The following is a 19,961-nucleotide window of genomic DNA, read 5'->3' on the forward strand; positions in this document are numbered from 1 at the left end:
TGTTTTTTTCATTCTACTGAGTGGATCAAAAGACATTTATGGTTCTCACATTATCTCCCTCTGGCTGCAAAATCCCCCATCGGCTCAGGAACTTCCAGTGGCAGGAAGGGTTTGCTTCCTACCACCTTTTAACCCAGGATGAAAGAAATAAACCCAGATTTCTAATAACTTCTGTTTCCTAGGCCCAACTGTGTGAATGTGTTGGTCACCACAACTCAGCTGATACCAGCTCTGGCTAAAGTGCTTCTCTATGGGCTGGGCACTGTCTTCCCCATTGAAAACATTTACAGTGCAACAAAAACAGGTAAGAACAAATTGACTAAGGCCTCACCTAAGGCAGGCTGAAGTTTTGTCCCTAAGTCATGCAATGAGTAGCTTTATTTTTAGCTCCCTACTTAGAGATGTCTAATTCACATCCTGACTCCCACACTTAACCTAGTACAGACTACAGGGGGAAAAAAATTGTCTAAAAACACTTCTCAAGTGTCTCCAAGGGGAAGTGAGCCAGATATACAGAAATGTAGCCACCCTATGGAGCACTGGCTGCTTGTGGGATGGCCAGCTGCACCCAGCTGGAAGGTTGGACCTGTTACAGAAACACTTTTTGGATCCTTTTGCTCTTGCAGAGGGGTCAAGTGTGCTGAATGAGCTTTGTGAGTAATTTCTACTGGTAGAGTTGGCTTGGGGCTTCTTTGTGTTCTGTTCTTTCTGATGTGTTTGAGCCTCTGGGGATTGCATTTTCATGTTTTTACTGCAACCAGAATGAACAGAAGAGGGCTCTGGAGACTGAATGCCACCAGTGTCACATCATTCTGCCAGCTGGTGGCCTGAGCAGGGCACCACAGTCACACAAAGCTCACAGAAACCTGGCAGCACTTGCAGGTCCTTGGCTGGCAAACAAGTGCCAGTGACTGTCATGAGATGGAGAGGATCTGCCTCAGAAGAAGATCCAGTTTGAAAAGAAAGCAAAGAGTGCAGCAGCCAGTTCAGTTAGGAGATAACTCCAGATCCTGTGCTTGAATGTTAGCTCTGCCTGTGGTGTGTGTCCAGATAAAAAAGTGTATCTTCTCTTGTGTTGCCCAGGGAAAGAGAGCTGTTTTGAAAGAATAATGCAGAGGTTTGGAAGGAAAGCCGTGTACATTGTAATAGGAGATGGTGTTGAAGAGGAACAGGGAGCAAAAAAGGTAAAGTTTGTGGATGCCATGGTAGATTCTTCCAAGTTTTGATAGCAATAAGTCTTTATTTAAGAATACAATGAAGCTCCCTCCATTTGAAGCTTACCATTTCTTAATATGTAAAATACTCAACAATCACCTTGTCAGAAATTCCATACTCTAAATCCCCCCAGCTTTGGCAGCTGGTACAATATTTCAGGTAATTGCTGTGTCACATGTTCCAGGAATCATTCTTGCTTAATAAGGATGGCTGTAAAGACATGTAAAGGGAAATTCCAGCGTGTGACCTCAGATGAACAGGCAGAGTGAATTTCTGATCTACACATGCTGATTTGTAAATTCTAACTGGTTGGAATTAGTTTTGAATTACTTACTAGACTATGCTTATATCCATACATGTGCTTGTATTTCTGACTCATTGAAATTGAGAGTGTAACTTCATTATGGCAAATACCAAAGGGCTTGTACAGAGTTGCTGCCTTCATCAACAACTTCTGGATCAATGTGATTAATTTCACAAGCAAAATGAAATTAGAAAATTGTACTGAGTACAAAGAACATAAACTGCAAAAGCAGTGTGATCATGAATAATGAGAATTGGAACAGCCAAAGTTTTCATTTCCTAAACTTTAGAACAGAAACATGCCTGGAACTTTAATTTATTTGGCTATAGAGGGCCAGGAGTACCATTTGTTAATGGCAAACAATATTTGCAAGATGTCTTTGTGTATCCTGGCTCCTGTGTTCCTGAGGTGACTGGAGAAATGTGATGGAGCTGCCTTTGCTCCAGGAGCATTGCACATGAGTTGAAGTGCAGGAACTGGCTGAATGAGCTCCATCTTCAGCAAACTTTAGTTTTTTAACAGATACACAAATGCTGTAGCTCAGGTGATGTTGAAAATATTATATCAGAGGAGCTCAGCTGTAGAGCTGAACCTTGTGCTGGGGGATCTGGTGTCTCATTCTCACTGCAAAGACCTTCCAAGCAAATTTGTGCCCTTTGGTTGTACAAGCCCAGGAACAAAGGGATCCCAGAAAATAAGGTGGGGTGCACATGTTCTATCCCCAGAACTGAATCTCAGGTTATCTTCAAAACAGCAGAAACCCAGGTTTTTTTATAGTGTGTTTTTCTGGCCAGTGGAAGCATCAGTATCTGCACCCACCGTGGAAAACCACCTAAAACTGCAGATGGTTGTGCAGCTCAGGAAGGGTGAAGGAGCTGTCAGGAAGAGCCCAAATGCAGGGCTGGGGCTGGAGTGACAATGGCCTGCTGCTCATGGCAGCTCAGTGCCACACTTCAAAGGCAGAGGGTCAGGGACAGGGGTGCATCAAAGGCTGCAGGGGCTCCTTTCTGCAATCCCCTCTGCTGGGATTTCCAGGGCCTCCTGTCCCCTGGCCAAGCAGCTCAGCCATTAGCAGAGCACATTCTTTGCTGGGCTGTTGCCTCCTTTGATTGATGACAATCGTTAATCAAACCTTCTACACACCTGAGCTTTACACAGAAAAAACAAAAAAGGGAGGGGACAGGCAGAGAGCCTTTTGCTGCTCTGCTGACAGCACTGATAACATCTCCAGTTTCGTGGGTCATTTTTCTTCACCTGTCTGATGAGAGATAAATCTGTAACTGCTGAACAACAGGAGTGGCTGGGAGGCCAAGTTTTCTTCTGGTTTAAGAAAGAAAAACATAATTTAATGGAAGGGTTTTAATAGAAACTGGGAGAGGGGGAAGGAAATAAGTTTTCCCCTTAAAGTGAAATTGCAGAGCAGTGGATTTCAGTCTCTTTAGCTGCCTTGGTTTGCTTTGTTCCTACACTTATAGAAAATGCAGTATGACCTACTGTTCCAGTTAATTGGGAAAAGGAGTTGCTAGAGAGCATTTTGATTGTGTAGCATTTTATCTCTTTATTTACATTTTTATACATTTAAATTACTTCCCTTTCCAATAGATGGATTTAATTTGTCTGTGAATCACTGATAACAGCTTCCACTACTGATGCTCTCTTAAAACTGTTTCTAGTAACACTGCAATTCTAGAAGCATTCCTAATTAATTTGTGGGGGTGGAAAAAAATAGGAGCAAAATTTAGCATCCGGCCCACATCCTCCATCACCTGTGAAGCAGGATTCTCCTCAATTGTGGAGAATGTGTCTTCCTGTCTGCACAGGAGAGACATCAACAGAGACAATTCCCACTTTGTGCCTCTCTAAGATGAGCCTCCTTGCCTCTGGCACTGTGACAAGTACAAAACTCTGTTCCTGAGGGTACAAGCTAAGGAAGTGGTTTTGATCTCAGTATTATACAAAATCAAAAAAAAAAAACCCCTTCACTCTCTTGGTTTCACTCTAGCACAACATGCCCTTCTGGAGGATCTCCTGTCACGCTGACCTGGAAGCTCTTCGGCACGCCTTGGAACTTGAATATTTGTAGCAGACCCCAACATCTGACACTGGGAGGGCTTCACTCAGACTCTGACATCAGTTCCAGCTATTCCTCAATATTTTTTAGTTAAAAAAAATCCCACAGCAACTGCAGATTTTCTTTGTTTTTGAAGGAGAACCCTTTGAGTGGAAGCCTTTAAGAACTTGCAGCCAAAGAATATTGTCCTCCTTCCTTTGGACAGAGGAAAATGCTCCCGATCAGTCCCTGGGATGCTGCAGTTGCTGGCTGAGGTGGAGGCACAGAGCTCCAATGGCCTTTTTGCCATCAGCAAGGCAAATGCTATGAGTCTGGGTCTCCCTGTCAGCATCCTTGGTTTTCAGAGAGGAAGAAGGCACAGCAAGGAGTCTCTGCACAATCCATCACATCACACAGGACCTTCTGAAAATAGGAGTGAAACTGTTGATTTTTTTTCTTTTGGTTGTGTCTTTTTTTGTATTTTTTTAATTTATGAACTAATCTCATTACTCTGGTATTAAGCTCTGTACCTGTTTTTCATCTGGCTTTTGGGGGTTGGGAGGGGTGGGGAAAGTCTTACTGTTCTAAATTAATAGTTCATTTCTCCAGAACAAACTCTGGGGAGAATCATATTGTGTACATGAGTAGTAAGGACACATGGTACTGCTGGTAAGAACTGTGGCTGTGGTTTTGAACCTCACCAGGAGGGTACATGGACTGTGCCTGTGCCTACACGGTGCCTTATGCTGCCTTCTTGGGGCTGAGGAGGGGGGAAAGTACCTTGTGATGAGTGAAAGGCATTAAATAAAAACATGTTTACATTTTGGGGGACTGGAGTACCTGCCTTCTCTCCCAGCACACTTGGATCTAAAGGTGGAATGTGTGCTCCATGTTTCAAGGCTGGCCTGGTATTGTTGCTGTCAGAATATTTAAATTCTCTGGGCCTGGGTGGATCCCTTAGTTTGAAAATGGCTGATTGTTCCTTGCTGTGGCACCAGGTAAGGTCAGAAGGAGCAAAGGCTCTCTGGAAGGAGGGGTCAGAGATGCAGGAAATGCTGCAGCCCTCACCTCTCAAAGGGTTACACAAACCTGAGGGATACTCCTGAGCTCTAAAAACATTTAGGGAAAACAGTGCTGGATCTGAGAGGGGATTTTCTGCCAAGATAAAGGAGAAAATCTGAAATTAATCCAAGGCAGCAGCCACACAGCAGCTGTGACACATCAGCCTCTCAGTACACACTGTGGGGCATTTGCAAAGAGCTGCTCTCTGGGCTCAGCACAACTCCATGCAAAATGTCACTTTTCTAGCACAGGCATTGCAGGTCTCAGGGCTGGCTGAGAACTTTTTCCTCAAGGTTTCCCTGCTGTAGGAATGGTTTCCTTCACTTGTGCTTTAACTTCCTATTTGTGACAAAGTCAGTGGAGAATTGACTGATGTTTACAGGGTAAGTGCTCTGGGAAATAAACTTCTGAAAGAATGCCAGGGATTGCAGATTCCCAGAGCACAACTTCAGCTTTTAAGACCCCATTCATCAGCTAAGTGATCTTCCTTGAAATTCCAAATTTAACACCTGAATTAATCACTGACTCTGGGTTTTTTCTTAAGGAGTCTTGGAAGGTTTTGCTTTCAGAATATATTTAAAGGTTTGAAAGCTCTTGGTTTGGTTATTCTTAGCAGAGCTTTGGGTGGGACACACCAAGGGTCAGGAACACATCTGTCACACAGGTGTCACCACTTCCAGTCACTGTGCCACATTCATCTCTCAGAGTATCAGCATTTACTGTTCCAGGGAATTTATCATGGACAGAAGAGCAGACCTACAGCAGTTTTGCACTTAGGAACAGCCAGGAGGCCTGGGAACATGCACAAACACATGAACAGGTCTTGCCCAGTTCCTTCACCTGTAGTTTTATCTATTTCTACATACTTTACTAGGATTAAGTCACCTGTTATTTAGAGGAGGAAAGAAAACATTATCTTCTGTAGAAAAAAACAATACTCATTAATTAAAAAAAAACCCTCCACAGGCTGGAATAGGTGTCAGAAGCAGTGGGGTTTCCTACAACAACTTGTACATCACTTTCTTTTTCCTCTAACACAAGGCCTCGTTTCAGCATCCAAGTTCCATGGGGAAGGCCAAACCTCATTTCAGGCTTTCAAGTTTTGTGCTTTTCTGTAAACACTAGCACTGGGAACACGAACTGTGGCTGCTTTACAAATGCCCAGAACAAGGTAACTGCAGGGGCAGGAACTTCAGACAATATTCATAGCTTTTACAATGCTGCATAAGCTCCCTGTTTCTTTTAACTTGTAATTATGACACACATAGAGAAGTCTTGTCCAATTCATGCCCTTCTTGAGGGGCTGCAGTTGCACTCAGAGGCCCCATTTCTACCCACAAATACCCCTAACACTGACATGTATCTGTCCAACCCCAATCCAACCACTGAATAAATAATACACAACATAAATTGGACAGGCCTGGATCCAAAAGTCCCACACTTCTGAGACAGAAGATGCCAACATAGGTGGAATCACCTGTGATCTGGAGACTGTGCAGAAATAAACATTCCTCCAGCTTGATCAAAACTGGAAATCCAGGAACACAGAACATTTTTCTAAAACAGTTTAATAAAATAATTGTGACGTTTCTTGAAAAATTGGAGAAACCCAAAGCATATTGTGTGTATCACCTGTCTTAGTCACAAAGAAACACAATTGTCAAAAAAGATATTTAAGTTTAATACAAATTTTATACAAAGAAAATGTGAAAAAATACTTCCATATGCTAAAAGCAATTATGCTTCACAAATAAGGCCAGCTAGGCTAGTTTTGACACAACTGCAATTAATGAATATTCTGTTCTCACTTTTTTTTTTTATTCTAATACTTTTTTTTCCCTCTAATCTGGGTACTAGCTGGAGACTGTACAAACCGCATTCTTATATAAACAATGGGAGAAATCAACATGACTAAAATGTACAACAGGATGTACTGGAATGATATCATACAGTTAATTTTCTCATATACATACATCACCTTTGCTTTGTTCAATGCTTTCGTTTTACACAACATACAAAATGGGACTACAGCCTCAGTGTAACAGACAGCATCTCCAGGGGGTACTTCCTCTCATACTGCACTGCTTCATGCTTACAGAAAAACAGAAATTCCATCATATAAATAATACATGCTCTGGCCCAGCATCAAAAGTCCTTTGCCCATGTTTCCCAATGCATGTTTTTCTCCACACCTAGTTCTTCTTCCAAGTCCTTTGGGAGGAGTTTTAAAAAATAAGAAAACGTTGAAGCATAGCAACAAACTTTGATATCAGTAATCAGAAATCCTGCTACAACCAGCTGCTATTACACTTTGCAAATTTTCTGATCTTAGACTGAATGAAATTTTAAAGTAATTTTAACCTGTAAACAACATTACGATTTGTTGTCAGCCTGGTCATTGTGAAAAACAGTTTCCATTCTTATGGATTTCAGGTCCATAATTTGCCTAATAGTTAGCTGAAAAGAGATATCCTTCATCACTTGGTTGTTCAGAAAAATTCCACAAGAGTTTCAAAGTGCAGAAATTTTTTTCACTCCAAATGCAAAAAGTTGTTCAGATTTTCTTTATCAGATTATTTGATGCAGTTTCCCAAGACCAGTTCTCAGCATAAGGTTGTGGTAAGGCTCTTTTAAACCTTCCTTTTCCAACTTCAAACACTCTTTATAAGTTAAAGTCAATACAAATATAAAAAGGAGATGGTACTCTAATGACATCACAAATTGTACATTATTTACAAAAGAAGCATAGATTTAATATGGATCTTACCTGTCCTTAGCTTTTCTAAGCCAGCACTAATGCTTTACATTAATGTAGTGTAATTAATGCTTTGTACACATACACAAAGCTAAAGTCTGAACCTCTGAGGTTAATCCAAAAAAATTGTGTTTATTTATCACATTTCGATTAGATTTTTTTATTCCAACAATTGTATGAACTTCTTGTTAGCAGTTAGACTCTTCATACTTGGACTGGCATTGTGGTCTGAACATACTGAACTCCAGTTCTCATTGCCACTGTCCCAGCAGAAGGACTTACCACTACAGGAATGGTCTGTGGATTAAAACCAAGAGAAACAGATTGTTATGTTAAAGGTCACATAAACATGACCACAGAAATAGAGATTTGTTTTCCAGGGGAAATCCAGAACAAGTTCCAATTTTGTGCAAGAACTAATAATACCTTTCTTACCACAGTATTACCTCATTCCAGGGGAGGAGTAGTGCATTACTTCCCTATAGCCAAGAGTTTCTGTGTTCTCATCACTGCTCTACAATTACAGGGACAGCAGGTGCTATAGGGGCTGCACACACTGCCTGTGCTTGGAGGGTGAGGGTTTCAGAGTTACATCCAGTTATGTATTTTCTGCAAACTAATACGTGGGAAGAGGAAAATGGGCTAAGAAAATCCTTTGTCATTTGAAAAAGTTCTGACAAATCAAACTGGAGTACAAAAATACCCTTGTTTATAAGTATATTCTCGTTACACATTACTTAAATCTTTTTCCCCAAAAGGAACTTCCCCCCATGCATTCAGTCTACACAGAAGAGAACACAGAACATCCATTTGAACAAAAAAAAGTACTTAAGTTAACTTCTGCACAAATCAATAGCAAAAACATCAGCATTACTGGGAACTGTCTTATACACCCTGTAAAAATATTAATATAGAATAAACTTTACACTTCCATCATACTGATCATGATTTATACATCTCAACAAATGGAGTTTCAGGACATCTCTATAGGTGGTAATTGATTCTACAGATGCAGAGACAAAGGCACAAGAATGTTAAACAATCTGGTCAAGGTCACATCACTCTGGAGATCTGTAAGAGGATTTATTGAACCTAAAGTCTGTATCTTAACCTTCCTCCAAAAACGTGAGAAAGTCTAGAAATGTCTCTACCATACAAACTGCAAAGTGTGTTCCAACACAATTCCAGTGATGCACAACTGGTGATCAGACAAATGCATCCATTTCAATTCACAACAGCTTGTGGAAGAAACAGGGAGTGAGATTTTGAGGAACCTGAAAGGGATGCACAGATCTTCCCCCAATGGCAGTGTGACATTCCATAGAGGACATGGAAGAACAAATACAAGTTCACTGAAGCCCAATCTTTCCCCACACTGATTCAAGAAACCACATGAGTGTCTTAATGGTATTCCACAAAGACTCTGAGTATCCCTGCTGAGATGGATTACAGCTCCTTTGTGACTGAGTCTGTGCCTTCCAGAAGCCTACTCATTCCATTCCCTGGAATGCAAAGAAGATGGGTTCATATTTTTACATTATTTTAACTGCAGGAAGAATAAAAAACAAACATGGGACCAATTTGCTAAATAAATTCAAAATTACTGCCATTTTGTAATGATTTCAGATGTGTTTACAAGGTTCAGTGGAAATGGTACCCAGAAGATACAATGGGAGTTGTTCCTAGTTGGACACAAAGTGCAAACTGAATTCTAAAGAAGCCATTATGTAAGTCACTGTCAGTACTAGAGGTGGGGAAATTAAGGTTGCCACAGTTGCCTTTTAAATATACACACTTACACACATGGAATTAATTAATTTCAGTTCTTAGCACGATCGGAATATGGAATGTGCGAGACTCCTTAAATGTGTTAAGATCATTCCCTGAGAGGTAAATTTTCCACCTCTGCCAGTTTTACACATATGTACATTTTGCATACATATTAAACATGCACTAAGGTTTAAAATTATTTAAATTGCACGTGCAGTCATTAGAATACAGAGGTGTCTGTAGCTGTGCAAGACTAATGCAAATGTGTACAAAGTTATAAACATGCACAAATAAAGTTGGAAACCTTTCATACCTTCCAATTCTGCTTTACATAACTCAATACACTTTGTGTTACAGAAAACAGATGAGGGTAACTGCCATTTTTCTGAATATTACACAAAACCACCATAGGATCTTACAGCCTCACAGCTATTCACAAAAGAAGCCTGATGTCTTAGAAGTCTGCTATTGGATTTTAAAACACATACAAAACCTTATTGTTAATGGTAGTTCAGTCCAAGCAACTCAGGGCCAATGCTGCAAAAGTGCACAGTGGTCTCAGGTGAGACCAAGTGGAAGTGAAATGCTGTGAGGAATGTGGGAAGTCTCCATCCCCACCAGAGCTGTGTTTGTGTGGAATCTGATGGCTGTGAAGCATTGTTTGTGCATGAGTGTGTATCCACCATCACACACACAGGTGTGTCCTGCAGCTGGGGGTGTGCACAGGGAAAGAGAGAGACAGAGGAACATCTATAGCACATCAGGCCTCACAGTCACAGTGTGGGTAAGGTACACTGTTAAATCAGATGGTTTATAACAGTGTCTTTTAAGTCAGATATGAAGTTACCCACACATGGCTTCCCTGCTGAACCCAGCACAGAGGCAGAGCACGAGCTGTGACCAGGGCAGCATCAGCTCAGAAGCTGGCTCTGATATGAACACTGCAGAGCACAAACAGCTGAAACAACGGGCTAATATGGTATATAAAATACAAAAATCCAACTCACTTTTGTCCCATCTACTGTGACTGACACTAGGGAATTCGGATGTCCTTGGTTAAGCCTTTGATGGAAAAAACCCAGGTCTGATTCCAATGCGATTTCTCGTTTCATAATGCTAATGTGCAAGACTGCATGGGAGAGACACTGCTGACAAATGCATATTCTTTTCCACTGAGATGTCACAGGAATATCAAGCATAGCTCAGAAATAATTAAATCTCTAATTCTCTTTAGGATACCATAGACAAAACGATATTTAAAAGATATTTAAAATGAATTCTATATATTTACATTGATGTTGTGGTCAAGTATATACATGAAACAGACCAGTAATGTGAAATGGCCTCTGCCTGTCCTCAGTGCCTTTGCCAGACTTCAAGATTTCTGAATTCTTGCAATCACAAATGGAATGAAAGGTGGAATGTTGCACAGCAAAATAAAGCATTTTGCACTGCAAGTTGAGACTATACCAGTGAATTCATCTCTTGATACAACAGCAGACAGAGACAACCCCCCAGAGATACTGAGCAATTTTAATGCCAGGAACAGCATTGCTGCAGACTTTAAATGATGGTGCTGTACTTACAATTGTGGGTTGAGTAGTTGGAATATAGGTGGTGGTCTGCGGTACCTGGACCAGTTTTATAGGCTGGGTGCTTGTCACACCTGTTGCTATCTGCAGAGACAGCACAGGCAACCTCAGTAGAAGCCTCAGCTTGTACATAAATTCCACCTAGTTGTTACATTATTATTGTTATGATATGCAATTTATGTTGGATGTTTTCTTTGTGTTAAAAATTTGCATCTTAATGAATTCACAGGTTACTTCTTTGTTAATAAAACAAAATCCAGATTATGAACACGATATTGTATACAGCATGATGTTTCAGGTAGAACATCTATATAAAAACAATTCCATATCTGTGTAACTGTAATATTCCCTGGCAGGTTTTAGGTCTCACATTCCCTACTTCCCCAGTAATACAAAGCTTGTGCTGCCATAACAATGCATACAAACATTAAGTGAGTGAGCCCGAGTTTAACCAACTTCATCAAAACATTTAAGTGAAACAGCACCTCCTTTTTCCCCCCTTCAAATCTGTTCCCCAAGTTACTCCCTTAGATGACATTTCAAGCCCAGAGATCTAACACCAGACAGTAGCAAAAGTGTCAAGAAATGAACACAGCTCTCTAAATTACTATGCTTCCCAATTCTACAGGACTATCTCGATGAGACATCATGCTGGAATCACAATACTACAAAATTAGTTTGCTTTTAATATTTTAAAATACAACAAGGCTCCTACTGATGTGGAGGATCACGTGTAAGGGTTTGAAGGATCAGCCCCATCCCCCCCCACTAAAATTTTTCATTTAATAAATCTTGCAAGGGCAGAAAAAAACTGATGCCAAAATTGCTAATAGTCAAGCCCTACCTATAAAGCAGAATCTTCTCTATAAACATTTTCTATATATGCAATGTTAAGTCCCTTTTTTTTTTTTAGAGCATTTGCTCATCCTTGCCTACTGAAAACTATCAGAGTAGATGCTATGGAGGATTTCAAAACTGCTCCGTTAACCGTAGATCCAGGTGAAGTGTTGTATCAGTGTTATGGAACATTGTGGTACCCTAATGGCAGTCTGTGGTGAGAAAGTAAGTTGGTTTGAATGCAGGTCTTGAGCTTGGCCTCTGAACCCCCAGGCAAGAAGGGCTTGGAAGTGCTGCAGTCAGTATTGCTTATCAGAAGGCAACTTGTATCGAAAGATCCAGACCAGAAGCTACACTGATGGGTCCTGGAGAGAGAGAGAGAAAGAGGTCCAGTCCCCCTTGGCTGGAAGGATCAGTCAAGCCAACACAAGGTTTTTTTGGGGATTAGTGAAAGGGAAAGGGTGCTCCCAAAGGGCAGAAGGAGGTTTTTTACGACATGAAGAACAAAAACCACAACTCTCTATCACTCCCCAAAACGCACTCTTTAAAATAAATAAATAGTTATAAATTCCTGGCTTATCCAGGGAAGCCTTTAGGGGTAGGTTTCAGAGAAATCTTACACATTATTCTTGTCTGAAGTAATGATACTCACTGTAACACTCTCTTTGCTTTTATCAGCTGAACCTTCCTTTTCCTTAGGAGTGCTGGCTGTTTCTGTGGGTGTAGACTGCACGCTTGAGCTGGGCTGGGAGGATTTATTTAGTGTTTCTGTGCTAATTTCAGTATCTGTTTCTTGCTGTGTCGCAGTAGCTAAAATCAAGGAAAAAAGAGAATGAGGCCACTACTCAAGGGAGCCACAGTCCCTCCTCAGAGTCCCATCTGCACATAAAGAACTGAGTCACTGTAGATCCATCCACCCACCCAAACCCCCCCAGCTGTGTAAGAGGCGCCATTACCTGACTGTGTGCAAGATTTCATGTGCTCAGGCCAGTGAGCTTGTTGGCAGGGGTAGTCACAGTAGCTGGTATTCCAACAGCAATAAAAGATGGCCTCTTTCTTGCAGTTGGCACACCATTGCTTCTTCTTGGTCTCATCCACTGCTTGCTGCTTTTCCAGTTCCAGCTGCTTCTTCACCTCAGCAATCAAACGATCCCGTTCCTGTTCCAGGCTCTGACGCATTTCAGCCATTGTCAGTTCTACTCAGAATCCAGAGAAAGGTGGGTTTGCATTTTCCACTCCCCAACAGCAAGGGGAAACACAGTAATATTCATAAGTTTAAAGACAATATGAAATTAAAGCTAGCAGTCAAGGTATTCCCTGAGTTTGGGCATCTGTTTCATACCTACTCAACAAATGCAAGTCTTCCATCTTTTCTTATTGCGGCACCATGATTTTTAACCACTACCTTCCATTTGTTTAACACTTTAGTTCTAGATGTCCCACAAAGAACCAGAATACAGTGTAAGCACAAAAAGGACATATGCAGCTGCTGCTAATGTGCTTTGTCTTTGCAAGCCCAAACTTTTGTTCTGCTCCAAATTCAGAAAATACAGAGGATTCCATCTCTTCTCTCATTTGTTCATCATATTTTAGTTTCTTTACAAAACAAATGTGCTAGTTCCAAGAAGGACAATGTGATGAAGGTAACATACTATAAGCATTTCCATTTTCTATGTAGGACAATACCTGACAGTGTTTTGGACTGTCATTTTCATACCTAGATTATGTTTCATTTCTGAAAGTTCCTGTTGATGTAACCATTGAAGTTTTTCTATCTCAATCCTCAAACGCCGAATCTAAATATTAAAAATTTAATAGTTAGTAATAACAAACAGGGCATGGTGTATAATACATAATTAATATATAAAAAACCATGCCCAAAGCAATGAGCCATTGTTTACATCAAGGCTCCTTCATATTAACATGAGGACAAGACAATATTAAACCCCAAACCAAAGTGTGAAGTCTTCTAAGTATCTGTTTGCTGGATTTGCTCACCATAAACAGCATAGGATTCTCTGAAGACAAAAAACTTCTGTTAAACTTATATTAACTTCTGTTAAATTTGATTCCTCTAAAACTGTCACATCTCAAATTTCTGACTGGAATCAAGAACCTATTCCTCAGTGCTGTTTGCATTTATTAGCATGGCATTTAATGTCTTTTATTTTAACATTTAATATATTTTATTTTAACATTTAATATATTTTATTTTAACTAGATGAGGCTTAGAAAAGCAAGATTACCATTTCACTGTGGATCAGGAATACAAATATCTTTGCTCAAAACTTTAACTTCCTTATTTTGGTTAAAGGAGGTAAACAAATCCTCACACTTTGAGCTTTATTTGTTCCCATTTATTCTTAGTTTGCACTGCTTAATCTGTTTTTTCAAGGTTAAAAAAACCCCTTAGAACATACTGAGTCCTACCCTTAGGAAACATCAAAAGCAATGTATAGCATTTCATTAAAAATGCAAAGTGTTTCTAAGTATTTCAAAGAAGTATTAAAAACTATGGTTGTAATAAACTTCTGCACTACACAGTTTACAAAAAATTTATTTTCAAAAAAAACAACTTCATTTCCAATTTTAAAAAAGGAGGCAAATTCTTGACAGAAGATTGAAGAACCTGGGTTTGATGGCTTAATGCTTATCTTACAGAGCCCACCTGGTATTTTTTCAGTGTTTTTTTCCACCATTCTAATCATTACTTCTAAAACAGCACAGAAATTACTTATCTCTTGACAATCTCCATATATGAAACTGTAGAGACAGTTATGTAGCACATTTAAATAGATATAAAAATACTAATTTCCATTTTTCAAACTTAAAAGGGAAGGGGTTTTTTAATCTTACACTAACCTCAGCTATTGTACTTCCAGTAGTATTTTTTGAAAGATCATTATATATTTCAGTCATTGTTCCTTTGATGGCATCCATCATCTGAAAGACAAAAAGAAGAGAAAATAATTCTTTGATATATATTTTTAATAGATTTCCACTTTCATTTTCTTTCAACTTCTCTACTGGGAGCCTATATTGCTACCCTTCTCTCTCTCTAAATATATGATATTTATTTGGTTCTACTTATTTAGAAGGTAGAGCACAAGAATTTTGATCAGGAGTCTGATTTTTTATGTGTCCTGAACAGGTGATCTGCTTGACCTTCTACTTTTCTAAGAAATTGCTATTGATATCATTTATAAACAAAAAATATATAACCATGAATTTGGGGAAGAAACTCAATGCAAAAATACATAGTATTCATTGATTTTTTTTAATCTAAGCATCTAAGAGAGTATGGAAAGCTCACATCCCTTCCTTCACTGTCACTATGATGAGACTATCCCTTCTTTTTAACAATTTAGCATCTCTTTAATGTCTGAACACACATTTATCCCACCTGATGAAACTACAGGGTGTTTTAAAATACAGGTACAACTTTAAAAGAAAGGTACAACTTCATGAAAACCTTCCTGCAGAACTTACTTTGCTGGTGTATTTAGCAATATCTGCAGCCACATCAGCTGACGCTGTTGCAATTGGCAAGTCTGTGCTGAGTGAAGAAGAAAGTGTGCTTGCAGATCCAGAGCTGGTAACCATGGAAATGGGCTGAGTGCTTGTGACCAAGGTTATAGTGGATGTGGAAGTGCTCTGGGTGATCTCTTTTTGCTGCACAGCTAAGAAAAGAGAATATTGAGGGGATCAATCACACAAGGAATTATGAAAACAACAGGCAAATTTCTACCTTCAATAGCTAACTACACTGTGTGCATGTAACCATTTCAGCTTTGTATTATTTACACAATGGTGCCATCTAATGATTAATTACACAGTGCTCAGCCACTGAACTTGTACATAATTGTAAGGCTTAGAGGTAATGAAGTAAATATAACTTTGAAACTTATTTTACACTGGCCAGTGCAGAAGTCTCCCTCAGTTCTAATGACTTATCTGCTGGAGTATTGTTAAAATGGTGTTTTTTTAAGAATAAAACTTTTCAACCTATTTTTACTGATTCATATTATAAAAGATGTCTTCATTGCCAATATCCTCAGTAGTGGAATTACTGAAATAAACAATTTATTCATCTTTATGTGCTATATTTTTCTTTATGCCAATTCAGTATATAAGAAATCTACAGATTTTATAGTTTTCACATGATAGATTTCCAAACTATAATATTTAGGATGGAACATTGCCATGATGTGCTCAACAGTAAACAATATTGAGAAAACAAACTCATGGGCTGAACACAAAGTTTAACCCTTACTATTAAGGTATGCATTAAAATATGATTCTATTTAAAGTTTAGCATTTAACTTCTCCAATTTTCACATTTATTTTTCCTCACTGCATATTTCTGTAACAATTTGTGCAGTCTAAAAGCAGAAAGATACTACTTCCTCAACACTGCTTAAATGACAGAAACAAAAGCAGTCTGGGACCAGAGAAAGGAGCCTCTGTAAATGTCTCTATGTGAACCATCACCAAACCTCTCTCCTCTACATCACCTGTGTGCCAGTGGCATCAGCAGGGTGGAGAATGTCTCCTCATCAGGCACAGCAATAAACATTTCAGTTTATTAACTTGAAATGACAAATGAAGCTGATTTACATAAAGTTGCTGTTAAGTGAAGCATCAGCAGCAGAGGCTTGTGTCACCCTGTCCCAGCTATTGGTGAAGACTCCAGCAAAGGGATGGTGAGAAAACAGTTGTGAAAACATTCTGAAATGCCAGGGCTGTTTGCTCAGTAAACGAGCATCAAAGTCTTGTTAAACAACATCAAAGTCTTGTTAAACAAAGACAAATCCTGGAGCCTGGGTAATTTCATTGTTGTCAAATTATACTCTGAAAAACCTCTCAGATCTGTCAGATAAAACTGGAAGCAATTTGTAGATACTGAGGTGACACTGGTAAACATGCAAGTGGAATAGTTAATGGTTTTAGCATGTGATCCAGAAAATTATTCAGTTCACCCTTCCAAATCTGTTATAGCTATGAAAAGCAAAAATATTTACACAGACACACAATTTTTTGATCATTAAAATAAGAAGACATGACTCTAAATACACAGCAGAAAGACCAAGTATAGTGAGTAACTTTCATACTAAAGACCCTCATCAGAGTAGAAGCACACTTTGAGATTTTGTTTATACAGAAGAACTCTTGGCTGGGCACCCTGGAGCACAGGGATCACTACTGGGGAATTATGGCACCACAGGCACATTTGAGTCAGAAAAGTGTGTACCTTTAACTGCTTGTCTTGTCTGGTATCTTGTCCCCTGAGAGGACTGAGGCTGCTGTGACTGAGACTGCTGGCTCTGCTGCTGCTGCTGCCTCTGTACCTTCTGCATGTGCCACTTCTGAGAAGACGTCTGGAATTTATTTGAAGAATTCCACACCACCCTCTGCACAGCAGGGGCGGTTTCCTTGGGCAGCAGAGGCCTCTGCTTTTTCACAGGGCTCCCTGTGGCAGCAGAGGGAGCACTGACAGTAGAAGCAGCACTGGTGGTTGCTGTCACACCAGCTGGGGGGGTCTGTGATGCAGAGCGGGTGAGCACTGGAGTTTCTGGTAGAGGCTGGGTGCTTGCACTGGAGGAAGGTGGAGTTTTACCTACAACTAAACAAAACATAAAATGTTATGCCTGCTTTTCACCAACACATCTGATTTGTAATTTTCCATCTAGTTTTTGGAACTGTTATATATACCTTCCAGTCTGCTTTGAATTGTTTTCCTCAAAAGTATCAATATTCTACAAGTAAAGTCATTTCAGTCTAGTTGAAAGTGGTGGCAAATCAGATGCATCAGTGGCTAAGCAAAACAAGAAGTACAAAACCAAGAAAAACCAGCCTGACCTCATTCAAAAGATATGTGAGAGGTTAGCACTTGTTAGGGTGTTTCTGCCTTACCACTTTCACCTGTCATCTCAATTTCTTTCAGGAGAAAAAACATTCTAAAGGATTAATGTCTGTTTCTTCAATTTATAGTTTCTTCAGAAGAAACTATAAACTTTATAAACTATAAACTTTCTAAACAACAGTGAACTAACATTGATAACCAAATTCAGATGACACCACAGTGGGCAGGGGTGTTGATCTGCTCAAGGGCAGGAAGGCTCTGCAAAGATCTTGACAGAGTGAATCAAGGGGTTGGGACAACTTAATCAGATCAATAAGGCCAAGTGCTGGTTCCTGCCCAGCAAAAATTATGGATATTCATAGTTCCATTCTGCTGAAAGGAAACAGTAAAACTGTGTTTAAACCAGAAACTACAATAGCCACTGAAAACCTTTTTCATAGTCACAAAAGATGAACAATGACTCCTAAAAATATCTGTATTAAAACAATTTTTATCTTAATGCAAAACTAAAGGTGGCAATTCTACCTTTGGTAAGAACAGAACAGGGTAAACAAAAGGAAATAATTTCATCCTACCATCTTGTTTAGGAGAAGATTCTTTAGATTCTTTCTTGTTTTTCCTTCCTTCACGAGCACAATGATCATCTCCTAGATCGATGACAAGTTCACTCTCAGAATCAGAGTCCAGTCCTAGATGCACAGTTGGAGAGTCTGTTTCATCTTTCCCTTTCAGCTTTTCTTTTGCAGGATGCTGTAAACTCTTTCCCTTTTCAGAAAATTCTTTTTCAGTGTCTGAAACAGCCTTTTCCTTGACCGGTTCTTCCGTTTTCTCCACTTCTGGACTTGTGCTTTTAAGTTCCTCCTTGTCTTCATTCTGTGCTGGAGGCTTAGGTTTTTTTTTCAAGCTCAATGATTCTTTGTCACTTCTTGCACCTTCCTTGTCCTCCCCATCCTCTTGATCATTCTTTGATTTCTGATCCTCATCACTATATTCACTGTCACTGGTATCAGATTTTTCTGAATCTTCAGAGTCACTGTGTTCTACTGCAGTATAAACAGCTTCAGATATTTCATTTATTCCTAATTGTGGGAAGGAAAGTACATTCCATGCTGACATCAGACTGACTGACATTACCAAGAAAATACTCTATATACTGGAACAAAGTGTACACATACCATTACCTTAACTATCAGTCCTTAAGCTACAAAGCTTAGTGCCCTATCCCAGCACCATAATGTATAAAAATGAACTTCTACATACTCCAATTAATATTTTTATTTCATTCAATAGCCCTCCTTTCACTGCTTTTTCCCACTACCTGCAAGGTCTATTGTTCAATTCAGGGCCCAATGCTGGCAAATACAAAAGTGAACTATTTTATCCACAAGAAGTCACCTTAAAAATCAGCAACACTATTCACCTGATTATCATTAGTTACTTACATTCATTGTACTTTGTGCAACTGACAGAATTTAGGCAGAATTCTCTAATTTTTCAACATGCAAAGCAGATAAGACTATAATCCTCTCATACTATCTACATAAGAATGGTACCAAAACTGATTAGAAGATGAAAGGAAAATTTGAAGTATCAGGTTTCATTGTGTTTTAAAACAAACTAGCTCAGTGCATTCTACTCGCCTCAAAGAGCTTGAATATTCTCTACTCTTGTTTTAAAACATGAAATATTTATGATTTTACCATCCAAAAACTTGTTTGACCTCCAATTTGAGTGTCTTTATAGGTGGTTGGTCGCAGGCCTCGCTGAAGGAGGAATGATGAGGAGAACTCCATGGCTATCAGAGGGCTAATTAATTACTTTATTATACTACATTATTCTATACATCTAAAACTGAACCTGCCAAGCACTCAACTCTGCACACAGTCCCAACAAACACACACACACTTGACCCTGATAGGCCAAGGAAACAAAACACCATCACTCTGGGTAAACAATCTCCATATTGCATTCTACTTTTGCACTAACACAGGCACAGCAAATGAGATAAGAATTGGTTTTCCTTTCTGATATTCAAAGAACGTAAAACCCAGAAATATTTTTGGGAAGAACTGTGCCTTGCTTTTCTGTGTGAGGAGAAATGTGGCTGCAGTTGTGGAGGGACACTCACCCAGCTGTGCCTTACAGCTCTCGATGGTCTTGTCAAGGTTGAGCTGGAACCTGCTGCGGATCTGGCGCTTGGGGGAGATGAGCTGCACCGGGGTGCTCTGCTGCTGCACCGACTCACTCAGCTCCTTCAGATCCATCTCGGCCTTGCTGCGATCTGCAACAACAAACACAGCTCAGAACAAAGATTTTACACAAAGAACCAAGATAGCTATCCAGATAAAACACTGTCAGAACCCACTGTCGGGGATCCCTCTGGCTGCCCTGGATGGCTCAAGTCCCTGGCAAAGGGCTCAGAGACCTTGGCACGAAGCCAAAGACACCTGTGCCTTTGATTTTATCCCATGGAAAAAATTACCAACTTTATATGGTCAACTCTCAAGCCATGA

At 39.7% G+C, this 19,961-nt stretch overlaps 2 protein-coding genes across 11 annotated transcripts in view; one reads left to right on the forward strand and one right to left on the reverse strand.

The window, feature by feature from the left end:
• The window catches only part of EYA2 (EYA transcriptional coactivator and phosphatase 2), a 91,396-nt gene extending 82,900 nt beyond the window's left edge, over positions 1 to 8,496 (forward strand). For all 4 annotated transcript variants that reach the window (XM_074553796.1, XM_074553795.1, XM_074553794.1 and 1 more), the window contains exons 14-16: positions 183 to 304; positions 1,084 to 1,184; positions 3,522 to 8,496. In XM_074553796.1, coding sequence (XP_074409897.1) covers positions 183 to 304; positions 1,084 to 1,184; positions 3,522 to 3,602 — 304 coding nt within the window. In that variant the 3' untranslated portion in view covers positions 3,603 to 8,496. The remainder of the gene's footprint in view (positions 1 to 182; positions 305 to 1,083; positions 1,185 to 3,521) is intronic.
• A 2,918-nt stretch (positions 8,497 to 11,414) lies between these two features.
• Positions 11,415 to 19,961, reverse strand: part of ZMYND8 (zinc finger MYND-type containing 8) — a 43,851-nt gene continuing 35,304 nt past the window's right edge. For all 7 annotated transcript variants that reach the window (XM_005491287.4, XM_005491286.4, XM_026796002.2 and 4 more), the window contains exons 13-21: positions 19,577 to 19,729; positions 18,024 to 18,527; positions 16,837 to 17,208; positions 15,075 to 15,265; positions 14,448 to 14,528; positions 13,303 to 13,381; positions 12,542 to 12,781; positions 12,238 to 12,395; positions 11,415 to 11,950 (exon numbers count right to left, since the gene is read on the reverse strand). In XM_005491287.4, the coding sequence (XP_005491344.1) occupies positions 11,936 to 11,950; positions 12,238 to 12,395; positions 12,542 to 12,781; positions 13,303 to 13,381; positions 14,448 to 14,528; positions 15,075 to 15,265; positions 16,837 to 17,208; positions 18,024 to 18,527; positions 19,577 to 19,729 (1,793 nt within the window). In that variant the 3' untranslated portion in view covers positions 11,415 to 11,935. The remainder of the gene's footprint in view (positions 11,951 to 12,237; positions 12,396 to 12,541; positions 12,782 to 13,302; positions 13,382 to 14,447; positions 14,529 to 15,074; positions 15,266 to 16,836; positions 17,209 to 18,023; positions 18,528 to 19,576; positions 19,730 to 19,961) is intronic.

The sequence above is a fragment of the Zonotrichia albicollis genome, chromosome 17 (assembly GCF_047830755.1).
Source record: "Zonotrichia albicollis isolate bZonAlb1 chromosome 17, bZonAlb1.hap1, whole genome shotgun sequence".
NCBI lineage: Eukaryota > Metazoa > Chordata > Aves > Passeriformes > Passerellidae > Zonotrichia > Zonotrichia albicollis.